The 14,522-nt window shown below is 34.6% G+C and overlaps 2 protein-coding genes across 2 annotated transcripts; both read left to right on the forward strand.

Moving 5' to 3' along the window:
• Nucleotides 1–1,892: 1,892 nt before the first annotated feature.
• Nucleotides 1,893–5,594, forward strand: LOC111876408 (mitogen-activated protein kinase kinase 3). The gene is made up of 10 exons (XM_023872927.3): nucleotides 1,893–2,216; nucleotides 2,757–2,905; nucleotides 2,982–3,236; nucleotides 3,337–3,555; nucleotides 3,635–3,772; nucleotides 3,880–4,047; nucleotides 4,174–4,287; nucleotides 4,470–4,577; nucleotides 4,674–4,765; nucleotides 4,866–5,594. Exons 2-10 carry the CDS (start codon nucleotides 2,804–2,806, stop codon nucleotides 5,224–5,226), a joined length of 1,557 nt encoding a protein of 518 aa, XP_023728695.1. The 5' UTR covers nucleotides 1,893–2,216; nucleotides 2,757–2,803; the 3' UTR covers nucleotides 5,227–5,594.
• A 2,071-nt stretch (nucleotides 5,595–7,665) lies between these two features.
• LOC111876471 (cyclin-dependent protein kinase inhibitor SMR6) lies at nucleotides 7,666–8,162 on the forward strand. Its single transcript, XM_042899757.1, has 2 exons — nucleotides 7,666–8,002; nucleotides 8,101–8,162. The coding sequence occupies exons 1-2, from the start codon at nucleotides 7,666–7,668 to the stop codon at nucleotides 8,160–8,162; spliced, it is 399 nt and encodes a 132-aa protein (XP_042755691.1).
• The last annotated feature ends 6,360 nt before the right edge of the window (nucleotides 8,163–14,522 follow it).

Here is a 14,522-nt window from a genome sequence, read left to right on the forward strand (position 1 = left end):
AGAATAATACTTTTTCCTTTAATTTTCACACAAGAGATGTCTCCAAATTTAACTCGCCCATTTATTCCTTCACCGAGCTCAGACAAGAATGAACAATTTCCCGTCATATGATTACTTGCCCCATTGTCAAGGTACCACACATTGTTTTCTTGTGAGTTGTATCGAGACGATACTATTTTTTCTTCATTTAAGAACACGGTTTCATGAAGAAACAATGTTGCATTATTATCTTCGTTCTCAGTGAGATTTGCTTCTTGCAACTTTTGGATTCGTTCATGACATTGAGATGCAAATTATCTCAGTTTGTCACATCTATAGCAAATGATTTTGGAATGGCCTTTCTTTTGTTTTTCTTTTATCATCGAATCATTAGATGAATGAGAATCTTTTACATTATACGACCTTCCCTTTTGATTTCCATTACCCTTGCCATTTGTTCCCTTCCATCGCCCCTTATTGTTATCATGATTCTTCCGATTTTGTTGGTTGTTTTTAGTGAACAACAATTTTGATTGATTGCTATCTCCAGAATCATCACCTTTCACTCGTTCTTCATAGGCTTTTAGTCGTCCTACCATGTCTTCAAATCCCGTGGCATTGAGATCGAATACTTGTTTGAGTGATACAACAATATGTATGAACTTGGATTGTGGTAGAGTTTTAAGGAATTTCTTTACTAGTTTGGGTTCTTCTATCGTTTCTCCTAGTGTTGCTGCTTTTGATGCTATTTTGAACAACTTTACAGCATATTCATCAATCGTCTCAGTCTCCATTATCTTAAGCCTTTCGAAGTCGGACATGAGAGTTTGCAAGCAGGCTTCTTGAATACGTGCTGCTCCAACGTGCCTTGCCTTGATTGCTTCCCAAAGTTTCTTGGTCGTATCTTGATCGCCTGTTTGAATGACCAGGCTCTCTGTAATCGATTGGTATAACAGTCCCATGACCAAGTCATTTTTCTCTATGTTTGTGGTTGTTCCCGGGTCAATCACCTCCCATACTTTGTGAATCCTTAGCACTACCTTCATCCTCATCGCCCAAACTATATAGTTTGTATCTATCAACATAAGGCAATGAACGAAGGTTGCTCCGATTTCCTTTGATGGCAATGGATTCGAGGCGTCACCCGACATGGTGATCACTTAAATAAGAAAAAACTCGAAATCAAAAGGATTGGTGGGTACTATTCTACATAAAAATAATGGGATTGATCAATCGAGTGTGCTTTGATCAAAGGATGGCTGGTCAGTCGAGGATGCTTATCAAACAATTACTATTCGATTGACAAGGGAGATCCACATAGAAAAAACGATGATGACTTGTTGCAGGTGTATCAAACGTGATATACACAGAAAACTTTTGTCGAGCACCTCAAATTAGGAGATCTTCCTCTTCTCCTAATGATGCCTTGTTGCTGTCGCGGGATTTTGTGATGCTCTAGTACCAATTGAATTCAAAACACCAATTCAAAACACCATAGACAGATGAAATAACTCTCCAAATTTATTCAAAACACCTAGACTACCAATCTTGTAGAATAAAACTAAGAAACAAACTTTCCTTATATATGACCAAACCAACTTGCTTGTGCCCTATTCAAATGGAGTCCCTTGTGTCCTACTTGACTTAGTAATTCCAATAACGTTCAGTTCATTTATAGCTACTAATAATGGGACGTGACCAATGTAACATGAAGTCAAAATTAAAAACATGACTATCGAACATCTCCATACCTGGATCGACTATTGTAGAGAAAACAAAGGAAATAAAAACACGAAAACTTGGAGATAGCGTTTCCCATGGGTCAACCTCCCCATATCCCATAACCTACACAAAATGAACTTATAATCGTTTTGGAAAAATTTGAATTTTGGGGTCTAACCAATAAATACTGAAAGTTTGTCGTCCAAAAAGTTACAAAAACCACCAAAACTTTTGACCTTTTTTAACGTGTATCCGAGTTTTCTTCACCTTGTAATCTCGTCTTCCCTGTTCTTCATAATCTATCGACATTACCTGAATCTCAACAAATTTGGATACTGCGCCAACCAATTTTTAAATCTAAACTCCCTTCCAGACAGAAAACACCTACAAACGACTGACCACCGTCATCGCCTCCCCATCGTTCCCGTCGTTCGTCTTACGCCGTTGCTCACTAACTCCGTCTCTGGTTGGATTTTGTTCTTAAGCTTTCGGCTTTTCACTGGGAGATAATTCAGGTACCCTAAACCTTAAATTTACAATTCCTAAATCTGAAAAAACCTATCATAACAAAGAACCCCCAAATGTTTAAAACCCTAGAGAAAGAAATATTTTATTAATTCTTGTAAATTGGACCACTAAGTCATATATAGCGAGAACTATGTTGACCTGGTTAGCCATTGTAAAGAAGTTTATAGTGCTAGTTGCACCAATCTGAAAGTAATTTGGAGCTTAAAGCTAGACAATTCACTTGTAATTTACCGGGTATGCTATATCCTCTGTTTATCCGACTCAATCCTTCTCATGTCTCTCATTATTAATTAAAGATTCCTTTGTCCGAGAGAACAGCTCAGTTTATAAGCACCTGAAAGAACTCACAATTCTAATTGTACTTTTAACCTATGCTAAAATCTGTGAACCAATGTGTGGATAGACTAAATTTCTTTTTGTATAAGAGACCACAAATTATATAGATGCTTAATAACATTTGGCTATGATCAAACACTCATAAAGCTCATGCTTATGACTCTTGATGTTTATGTTTACATTCTTGCCAGCCACCAGGATAAAAGGATGTGGTAGGGTTGCAATAAGTTAATCTACCATGGCAGGACTAGAGGAATTGAAAAAGAAACTGGTACCACTATTCGATGCAGAAAAGGGCTTCTCTTCAGGATCAACCATGGATCCTTCTGATTCATACATGGTAATATAACAATTAGAGGTAAAATTCTAAAGCAGATCACATCAACTTAACCGATTTTGTATTTTCTTCCATGAAGCTATCAGATGGTGGAACTGTCAACCTACTCAGTCGATCTTATGGAGTATACAACATTAATGAACTTGGATTACAAAAGTGCACATCAAGAGTAACAAACGATGTAGATGAAAGAGAAAGGACTTATAGATGTGCTTCACATGAAATGAGAATATTTGGAGCCATAGGCAGTGGTGCAAGCAGTGTAGTTCAAAGAGCTATTCATATTCCAACTCACAGAATCATTGCATTAAAGAAGATCAACATTTTTGAAAAGGTCTGTATTTCTGTAAATCTGTATTTGTATTTCAACACATGTAGTATGGAAATTCATTTCCATCACTACACTCACCTTCAACATTCTTTTTTCATATCAGGAGAAAAGACAACAGCTTCTTACTGAGATAAGAACATTATGTGAAGCACCATGTTATCAAGGTCTTGTGGAATTTTATGGAGCTTTTTACACTCCTGACTCTGGGCAAATAAGCATTGCTCTAGAGTACATGGATGGGGGTTCATTAGCTGATGTAATAAAAAGACAAAGATGTATACCAGAAGCTGTTCTTTCTTTAATGGTTCAAAAACTTTTGCAGGTAAATATTCTTAATTCTCATCCTAAGATTCATGGGTCTTTTTAATATTTATGTTATTAATATATTTATTATTCTTCAGGGACTAAGCTATTTGCATGGAGTTAGATACTTAGTCCACAGAGACATAAAGCCTGCAAATTTGCTTGTGAATCTCAAGGGAGAACCAAAAATTACAGACTTTGGGATAAGTGCTGGCTTAGAGAATTCCATGGCAATGGTAAGTGTTTTTTTTTTTTTTTTTAAACCTCATTTTGTATCAAATACAACATGAAGCTAACGCTTATTAATAAATGTGGTTGTAATATTCCTAGATCCTTTTTTCAGTGTGCTACATTTGTGGGAACTGTGACCTACATGTCACCTGAAAGAATCAGAAATGAAAGTTATTCATATCCAGCTGATATCTGGAGCCTTGGTCTTGCTCTTTTTGAATGTGGCACTGGTGAATTTCCTTATACAGCAAATGAAGGACCTGTTAATCTTATGTTACAGGTAATTTTGTCAACTGCAGTATATTGGTTTTTTTCTTTTATTCTTGCTGATATATATATATATATATATATATATATATATATATATATATATATATATAAATTTTTATTTCCCACATCTTAATAGATCCTGGAAGATCCATCTCCATCACCACCAAAAGACATTTTTTCTCCAGAGTTCTGCTCATTTATTGAGGCTTGTCTACAGAAAGATGCTGATGCAAGACCAACAGCAGAGCAGGTAAGAAAAAAGAGCCTTTTTTAAATAATTATAATTATTGACATTTCAGAAGTTTTTTTTTTTTTTTTTTTTCTTCTTGTGTATGAAAAAACAGTATTTGAGTAAAAGTAGTGCCAATTCACAAGATATTTATTCAAAGAACTTATTTATCATTTGTTGATTATACATTTATACTTATGCAGCTTCTTTCACATCCATTTATCAAAAAATACGAGAATGCCAAAGTCGACTTAGCAGCATTTGTTCGTAGCATTTTTGATCCAACACAAAGAATGAAAGATTTGGCTGATGTAAAATGACAATCTTACCCCTACTTTATGTATACATGTTTTATTAGATTTTCGTTATATTTATGTTTCAATCTTGTATTTTTTTTGTTTCATCAGATGCTAGCAGTACATTACTATTTACTCTTCGATGGGTCGGATGAACTCTGGCAATCTGCAAAGAGCTTCTACAACGAATCATCAACTTTCAGGTTCATCTAATTTGAGTTTTCTCTTTTTTTATATATATTTTGTTTAATAATTTATAATATATATAAAACCATTATGGCATCTTTGATTTACTATTTTCAGTTTCTCGGGGAAAGAATCAACTGGGCCTGATGATATTTTTAAAACTTTATCAAATATTCGGAGTACATTAGCCGGTGAATGGCCTTCTGAAAAGCTTGTGCATGTTGTTGAAAAGCTACAGTGTAGGGCCCACGGTGAAGATGGAGTTGCAATTCGTGTTTCGGGATCATTTATTGTTGGAAACCAGTTTCTTATATGTGGAGATGGCATACAAGCAGAAGATGTGCCAGATTTTAAAGATTTAAATATTGACATACCTACTAAAAGAATGGGAACTTTTCAAGAACAGTTTATTATGGAACCTGGAAATATCATTGGCCGATACTCCATTGCCAAACAAGAGCTTTACATCATCCAATAAAAAAATCATCATTTTACCCTTACTTACACTTTTCACAATATAAGTTCATTGCTATTATCATGTTCAGGTGGTGAACTGAACTATTTCTGCTAGTAGGACTTTGGACTACTTTCTCTTCTTGGTTGAATCTATGATTGTACAAAGTGTTTAGGATTTGTTCCACACTAGGAGTAACTCTGCTTTTGTGTAATGTTAATTTGTTGTAAGTTAGTATCAATATGGGAAATGTACCCATTTTTATATATTTCTAATAGGCTAATACCAATATACTTATGTTTCTTTGTCTATAACACATTAAGAATGTACTTATATCTTTTTTTTTCTTTGCTGATAATGGCAATATGTAACTCCTAATAGGAACATATTTACATCTGTTTACACATAAATAACGTGTTTAAAATTCCTTGCCCATGATGGTGGCATACGTATGTTTTTTAAGCAATGATAGCAATATGTGATAAATATTAGATATTATGGGTAAAACGTGTTAGTATGATGTTAGTTAAGGGTATAAAATGTAAGTACTCTCTGCTCATGTTGCTATTACCCTTAACATGTCCATACTCATATAGTGTTGTGAGGCGGTTATTTAAAATCTACTTTTGGATATACTTAACGTGGTATATAATGTATTTAAATTTAAACAAAATTAGTGTTACCAGATTTTGATGACAAATATTAGTACACATCCAAAAAGATTGGATAGAAGTATAAATGCATAATCTAAAAACATATGCTGATTTTTATCTAAATCTCACATTTAAATTCAAACATAGTAGATAATCATAGAGAACAAAATCAATGTTATCGTATATTTTATAACAAATATATCTAAAAGGATCAGATAGAAACATAATTTAAAATATATTTTGATTTTTATTTCAGTTCCAGATAAAAACGATTAAGATATCATGGATTAAAATAAACGTAGAGTTTTCGTTGCAAAGTAACTATTGATTGTTGAAATTAACAGAAAAAAAACACACACACACAGTCCTTTTAAGTGAATGATTTTATCATATTGTAAATTGAAATGAAACTATATATCTGATTATTAAGTCTTTTATTTTAACACTAGGTGTGAGACCCATGTATTACATGAGTTTATTTAAAAAAAATTAAATATAAAATTTTAACAATTTGAAAACTTTAAATTTATAAGAAAAATAAGAAATTTTTTGAATTATTAAAATTAATGAGACTTTAATGCATTAGATACATTACATATATAAACCATTTTCTAATAAATATCTTACATATATATTAACTTATATATTAAATGTGGATTTTAATTTAATAAAATAAAAAATACAATAAAATGACAAGTGGAAAATAGAAAAATTTAAAATTTCTAGAAAATGCCATGTGTCCAAATAAATGAGAAGAGGACATGTGACAAAGTCATTTTCATTTATTAGGGTAGATATTTTGCATTTTGTATTTAATAAAATAGAGGTCGGAAATGAATAAACCAAACTATTAGAATGAGATACGAGAAATCATTTGTTCTATCGAATGAAATAAAACAAAATTAATCATTTCTTGATTGTTTCTATTTTGTTGGTTTTCATTACGTGACACTTGGTTTTTATTTTACGTGAATTCTTCGGTGATAGTGATGCACACATTTCTTAGAAAAGTAACATTAATCAGATAAAAAATATATTTTTCGAAACTTGGTTTTATTTTATTTAATTTTGTTTGTAGATAATGTTTTTTTACAAGAAGCTTGCTTCTGTTTTTATTTACAAATTTTATTGAATACGGATGTTTATTAATATTATATCAAGCAATATACTTGAATGATTAATTATATAATACGATCAGTATGGATGATATACAAATATTTAATATGTAAATTTATATTATCATGCTGTCAATTTATCCTTTATTTTTTATCTCAACAAACAAAATAACCTTATTTGCGTTTTTTAAAATTTAAAAATAAGAGGCATTAATCTCATGATTCATAATGAGTAATGACATAATCTGTAATGAAAAAATGGCAGAGAAATCGTTAAAAAATTGGGCCAACAAGCAGAAATTCTGGGAATCTTTTGGGCCCCCGGTCTGCCACCATCTGACTCGGTAATCATGCCTTAACCCACCGTCAGTTCACGCACCACTACCGGTCCAACACCATGTAAATACCAACTCCGCAGAAGGGTAATACTGGAAATTTCAAAAGCGCGGGAAAGAGAGCCGTTGTAAAAATAATGGCGCCAAAATCCCCAAAATTTAACTCGATTTTTCTCTGTATTTATCTCATTTTATTGTTTGCCGCCCCCATTCAAAGCTCCATTATTCAAGCTCCTCTTTCTCCTTCCTCTATATTCTCCATTCCATTTGATTTTTCGCTCGAACTTTGTTCTTCTTCACATCCTCTGATCAACGAACCTGCTTTTGATCGTAGAAAGCTCCGTTTTCCGACTTCAAGTTATGGGTTTCTCGAAAAAGCATCAAGTAGATGGAGATATAATGGAAGGAAAGACATGGGTGATTTCTGGAATCACCATGTGTGCTCCCTTGAGATGTGTATCGACTAATAAAGCAAATGGAGAGACTGATGAAGGTTCAAACTCGGGTTCAACGACTCCGACATTAAAGGAATCGAGGTTGCCGGAGAAGTTTCGATGTCCGCCACCACCAGCACCAAAGAAGCGTCGGCCGGTATCCAAGTGCCAGAAGAATGGAGATATCCAGTTTTTCACTTCACCGGAGTTGGATTCTTTTTTCGAAAATTTTGCAAATGCTGAGAGAGCCAAATACAAATCCCGTTCGTAAGTTTCTAGGTTTGCCATGAATATTTTTGTTTTCTGTTTTGATTTCAATAGTTTGGGACAGATTTGGTTTATAAATTATAACCATGTACAGATTATGTGTATATGAGCATTAATAAAGTCGGAATTTCATATGAGATTGATTATCTTTGTTAATTTGGTTTTGATGATCAATGTTTTAGCCTTTTCTCTTCCTGAAATAAATTCAACAATTTCTAGTTGAGTTATTTAGAAGAATTACATCGTTCATTTTAGAATTCATCTCAACATTTGTCTCTCATGATGATTGGTTTCAGGTTCAGAACTTCAGATATGTGTTTTGAAAAATATTATCTAGTTATTATTATTTGAAATCGTAATAGTTAGTTTTTAGTTTTTGGATAATTTTTTTTGAATTTGAAATAAATTAATAAACTTTAGAGCATAAAAATAAAAGCACTAGTACTAATAATTAAAAGGTGAAATATATTGTTTTTTTTTTTCTCTTTTATTCTAATCTAATATTTGTTTGGGACGAATGACTATTATTGTTAAATACAAGTTTTTTCCCTAATTTCAGATATATTTAATTCTAATGCAATATGCATTTATCTCTAATTTCTTTGGAAAATATATCAAATTCAGTATAAGCTAAGTAGAATTAAAAAAGCACTAAAAAAATAACTATCACATAATCATTATTTAAACAAACATTCAAACACCATAAATTTTAATTAGCAAATAGAGATCTTAGATCACAATTAACGTTATTAAGATAAGGCTGATAAGCATTAAAAATAGTAAGTTGGATAATATATTTGCTTAGAAGAGAATCTTACATATTTTAGATAACCCATAAAGTTGTATCCTTTTACACTATCTTTTCAAGTTTTTTAAGAAAAGGGAAAAAGGCAAACAAAGGAAAATAATTAAAATCATTATTTTATCCGTGTGATCGAGTTGAGAAAAAAAGTAACAATCTTTTATGTTTTTGAAACGGAGAGAAATATAGGAAAACTGATAATTCTTTAGCTTTTCCCTTTTGATGTGTGTATATATTAAACCTTTCATGACAAGGTGACAATCTCAAATAACATTCAACATTTCAGCCACATGGCCGGATACTTAGGTTATACAAAAATTGCTAAAATTGTTCGACGACATAGATAAGTAATAATTTTTCAGACACCAATTCAGTGCAAATCACTTTGCGAATTAGCAATAAAACGTTTTCTAAAACCATTTCTGACGAATTTCCTAAAAGAATGTTATTTCACCTAACTTAAAAAACTGTAAACTCGACTTAACATAAGCATTTCTTTAAGACGTCTAGATTTCATGTTCCATTCCTATAAGACCCTTGTTATTTTTTACACATAAAATGATCAAACAGCTTTTAATTTGGCTCAAACTCTACTTTCTTAAGCTCCACGAAAAGTAATATCGAATTGTTTGGATCATCATCATTCTTGTTATGTTATGTCATTTGGCTAAACATCAAGCAATGTAACTGTTATTCTTCTTGATGTAATAATTATGTTGTTCAATAAAACTTACAAGCTTCACATAACTATTTAAAATACGTATTAATAAAAACAATTCATCGAATTTTTTTTGGCTAAAATAAAAATAATGTTACGAAGATGATTTTATGGACGCAGACACGAGACTTAATTGGGTAAGTATATATTAAATCTTGAGTGTATGTTTTGACTTAATTATTATTATCCTCCTTAATAAATAAATGTTTTTTTTTTTTTTTTTTTTTTTTTTTTTTTACAATCTCTCATAGTTTTGACACTTGTCATTTTGTGGTATTTTTAAAATAAATATTATCCATTTATCAATTTTTGGTTTGTTTCAATTTTTAAAACTAAAATCATATACTTATATATATGTAAAGTATTAAATATCATATATATGATATTAAATTGCAATAAATATGTTTCTTCTTTTTTTATTTTAAAGTTGTACATTAAAAAAAAAAATTGCTTACACTTTAATGTTTAATCTTTTTTTAAATCAACCCGTGTAATATACGGGTTTCACACCTAATTACCAACTATGTCGATAGTTGCTTTCACACTCACAACCGTTGGATCACTTCAAACCCACATCTGTTGGATCGCTTCAACTTGGCATCACAGTCGTTCTAATTCGCTATTTATGGGTATTTTACGGTTTCTTTGCTCGATGCACAGCTTCACAGAAGACAATCTTCTTCTCCACTTATCCCCCACGTTCCTCGCAATCGCCGGTTGTCTCCTCCCACAACCATTCAATCGGTTTCTCAGCCTCCTTCCAAGAGTGATTTAGTTGCCATAAACTTCTTTCAATCACGATCGATTCCTTGCCTATTTACCGTTTCTTCTCCAGAAACCGATTCTCTTCATCGGTTGAAGCTGACGACTTCCCCACCTCCCACAATTCCTCCGCTTCTTCTTCCCCACGATATTTGCTTGCCATGTTTTTCCCTATATAAGGGTGATTATGATATCTGTGATTGAACTTTACTTCATTCAGGATAAAGACCAATGTCTTCTGAAATTGAAGATAAGGCAGATGTTCGGTCCCTCAATCTAGGGTTTTTATATCGTTAATCATAAAGGAAATTAGCTCCGGAAGAGAATCAGAAGCATCAAGCATCAGATACGTTAGTTCATAACCCTCTTCATACATTTGAAATTGAAGAAAATCAAAAGCATTAATCATCAGGCACGCTTAATCACATAACTAAGAAATTACCCTATCAGAGAAAGTAATCTAACACCAAATTAATCAAATCAGGAAATCGGGAATTCGTCAGAACTACAATTGCATATTAACGATGGTGTATCATGCAGATTAACACATGATGATTGATTAATTTCTTGATATTGGTTCTGAAAATTTCATTTTATTTACTTCTTTTTATACTTTATTTTTGTACATTTCATTCATAATTTAGCTAATCATTATGCATATTTCCCTTTTGTTATTTTATGACTATTTCGGGTACTTTCTAGTTTTTTGAGCATAACCGTAGATTTTAAGAAGACTAGTGGAGCGGAGATGTTTAGGACTTGTGCGAAGCGATTAGACTTGGTGGACAACAAGGAATCTTGGGCTAGAAAGCTAGTGGAGATGATGCATAAAATGGGCTAGTGATGGATGGATCATGGAAGAAAATTTGGGCCTTGAACTTGAAAGAAGACTAAAGAATTATCTGGGCTTGTGGATTGATTTCGAGCGAGGGCACGAGCCATGGATGTCTAATGAAGGTGTAATGAGCTAAAATTGAAGAAATCTTGGGCTATGATGGACTACAAGCTGATTGGACTCATTTTGGGGCCAATGAGCTAAGGCATTGGAGGCCCAAATCACAAATGATCCTAAGTCAGACCCTACCTGCACAGCAGCATGTGGGCCGCGTAAGGCCCTGCAGGGGCATTTCTGAAATTCTCTCTTTTGTGCTATATGAGGAAGGTTGGTGTGCCACTTTTGACACAGATTGGAGATCCGATTTTCGAGCATTTTCTCTGGAGAATTAGGAGTTCTTGAAGCCTTGAAACTTTGAAGAGACACCTTCTTTTTACTCTTGAATCTTGCTACATGTTTGGTACAGTCTACTCTTATTTTGTTTTCTTGAGTTGAGTCATGCTAGGCTAAACTTCTTTTGGTTGAATTTGGTCAATTTACTTGAATGCTTATTTGAATGTTGAAGAACTCAAAGAACTTGTTCTTGAATCTTTATGAAATTGTTTTATATTTTAACATCTTCTTGATACTTGTATGTTTTTATTCATGAGTTTAAATGTATTTGTAGTGATTAGTTGACCAATTTCTTGATTAAGTAATTGATCCTAAAATTAGCAAGCAACAAGTGATTCTTGTGTTAGCTTTCACTTCACACAATCACAAAAACATTTTCTCCAACATGGTAGTGGAAGCTTTTGACTCCTTTTGGATTTGGTGACTTTTTGGTTCTTAATGCTAGTTAATTTTCACTAATTACATGCTTAATGAGAATTATTACTTTAACTAAGGAAATATGTTATGAGTTCTCTAGCTATTTTAATAACTAAGAAAAGTCTAGGTAATCTCAAGCTTCTTGGATTATTATAGCAAAATTAGAGATTTAAGACAAGTATTGTGACGGGTTTTGAGCATTCTAACACTTCCTAAGTGTACATGCAACCCTAATAACCTTGGATCTATGTTTGTATATGAAACGACCCAAAAATACGACCCAAAAATTTTGTTTTTAATATGATCAAAACTGTAATCAGAGCATCATATAATAAAACCATGCGTGATATATTCCAAAACATAATAAAATACTATGCGGAAAACTGTATCATACTACATCAGATCAAAACATCTAAATCGATCCCAGGCTAAAGCTGAGGCGGTGGTGTGTGCGATGCCATCATCCCGAGCTCTTCCCTTTGCTTGCGGAAGTACCTGAAACCAAAACTGAAACTGTAAGCACGAAGCTTAGTGAGCTCCCCCAAAATACCACATACCATACAATAACATATAACACATATTGGGCCTTGCCCACTGCATCGGGCCGAAACCCGGAAACTGCATCGGACCGAAATCCGGAACTGACTGGGACCTTGTCCCCTGCATCGGACCGAAGTCCGGAACTAACTGCATCGGACCGAAGTCCGGAACTAACTGGGACCTTGTCCCCTGCATCAGACCGGAGTCCGGAACTAACTGACTGAACATATCATAGCATATCAACTAGCATGAACACATATACTGCATACTACATCGAGCCGTAGCCCAGAACACATAACACGTAACACATAAAACATAACACATAAATCCTGTCTGAGCCACGAAGGCATCAAACATTCTAGCTGCTACATCGGACCGAAGTCCGGAAACTACTGCTAACTGGACGGGCCGGCATCGCGACCATAGACCCGTCCCTACTTGAAGGAAACTCACCTCGTAAACTGGCGGCTGAGTGTGTGTGTCTCTGAAAGCTACTGGCTGCTGCTCCTGAATCTCCTCGGCTACAAGCCCATGAACACACTCAATCAAATACTAAACACTGCACTTGGGGTAAAAATGACTCTTTTACCCTTGGTCAAAGTCAACTTACTTTTGGGGCTGACTCGCCGAGTTGGGTCACCCAACTCGCCGAGTCCTACTCTCACTTCTCAGTTCTACCCGCTGCTACTCGTCGAGTGTGGCATCGACTCGACGAGTACCCTCTTGATCCAAGAACTCAGACAATCTTCATCCGACTCGCCGAGCCGTATGAACAAACTCGACGAGTTGATCATGATCCTAAGAAGATTGTCTTGGACTCGCCGAGTTGTATGAACAACTCGCCGAGTCCCTCCATCACTGAGTCTACCCTCAACTCGCTGAGTCCACTTTCTAACTCACTGGATTCACTCGACACTGGTCAAAATGAAGGACTCGGGAACTCGCGACCCAACTCGCCGAGTCGTTCTTCCCGACTCGCCGAGTTGCCGCCATGCAACTGATTTTTACTCGATTTTGTTTGAATCCAACGCATACAATTGATAGATCTGAGTCCAATAAGCTGATTTACCACGTAAAGTTTCCAACTTTACGTGCACAACCTCATGAATAAGGGAAATAAGGCTAAAAGATGCATAAAATGGGTAGATCTATGATTAATATGCAAAGTAACTCCAAAAAGACAGAAGATATGGGCTCTACAACACCCCAACATTCAGATCCAAAGGTATTTCGACTTATTAAGACATTCATGCAAACATAAGGCTTGGAACAAACATCAATTAGCTCTTAGAAGAGCTCTAATGGAAGTTTAAAGCATAAAATAAGAAGGGAACTCCGAAAATACCTCAATAAACTCAGATTTGCCCTTGGATCTTTGCAATACAACTCGATTCCTTGCTTCTTTCTTCTTCTCCTTCTTCACACCTTCACAAAATGGCACCAAATCACTTATAAGCTCTCAAGGGAGGATTAGGGTTTTCTCACTGAGTTCTCAGGGTGAGGGAGGCAAGAATGGGGCTATAAGGTGGTTTAAATAGTGGGCAACCCGGGGATTTAGGGTTTCACCCAGACGGATGGACTCGCCGAGTCCAGAATATGGACTCGCCGAGTCCCCGGCTCACGCGTGCTCGCAGCCGCGACCCTACTCGGCGAGTCAGGCTATGAACTCGCCGAGTTCCTCTTGCAAAACTCACAACAAAGACCAATAAATTAACATACCGGGAACGGGTCGTTACAGTATAATTATCATGCAAAGTTGAATTTCCAAGGTTATATTCCTATCTAGCATACATGGGGAACAATTTTAACTTGAATGAAAGATAGAATAACTTACCTTGTTGTTGCTTATGTTCCTTGAAACCTTGTGAGCCTAGCACCCCAAGTGTGATGCCTCAAATGCTTCACACAACACCAAATGCTCTTGGAAAGACTTTTGAGAGAATACACACTTCTTAAAATCGGCCAAGCCCTCTAGTTTCTTATGTCTATGTGTAACCAATTTTGGTGGAGAATGGGACTCTTATATAGTGTTGACACATCTAGGGTTAC

This window comes from Lactuca sativa, chromosome 2 (genome assembly GCF_002870075.4).
Source record: "Lactuca sativa cultivar Salinas chromosome 2, Lsat_Salinas_v11, whole genome shotgun sequence".
Taxonomy (NCBI): domain Eukaryota; kingdom Viridiplantae; phylum Streptophyta; class Magnoliopsida; order Asterales; family Asteraceae; genus Lactuca; species Lactuca sativa.

Excerpts from the sequence above, each read along its gene's own strand:
- LOC111876408 (XM_023872927.3), top strand. The coding sequence starts at position 2,804 with ATGGCAGGACTAGAGGAATTGAAAAAGAAACTGGTACCACTATTCGAT. Across the intron at positions 4,048-4,173 it reads CTGTTAATCTTATGTTACAG|ATCCTGGAAGATCCATCTCC; the intron begins GTAATTTTGTCA and ends ACATCTTAATAG. Across the intron at positions 4,578-4,673 it reads GAATGAAAGATTTGGCTGAT|ATGCTAGCAGTACATTACTA; the intron begins GTAAAATGACAA and ends TTGTTTCATCAG.
- LOC111876471 (XM_042899757.1), top strand. The coding sequence starts at position 7,666 with ATGGGTTTCTCGAAAAAGCATCAAGTAGATGGAGATATAATGGAAGGA. Across the intron at positions 8,003-8,100 it reads GAGAGCCAAATACAAATCCC|ATTATGTGTATATGAGCATT; the intron begins GTTCGTAAGTTT and ends AACCATGTACAG.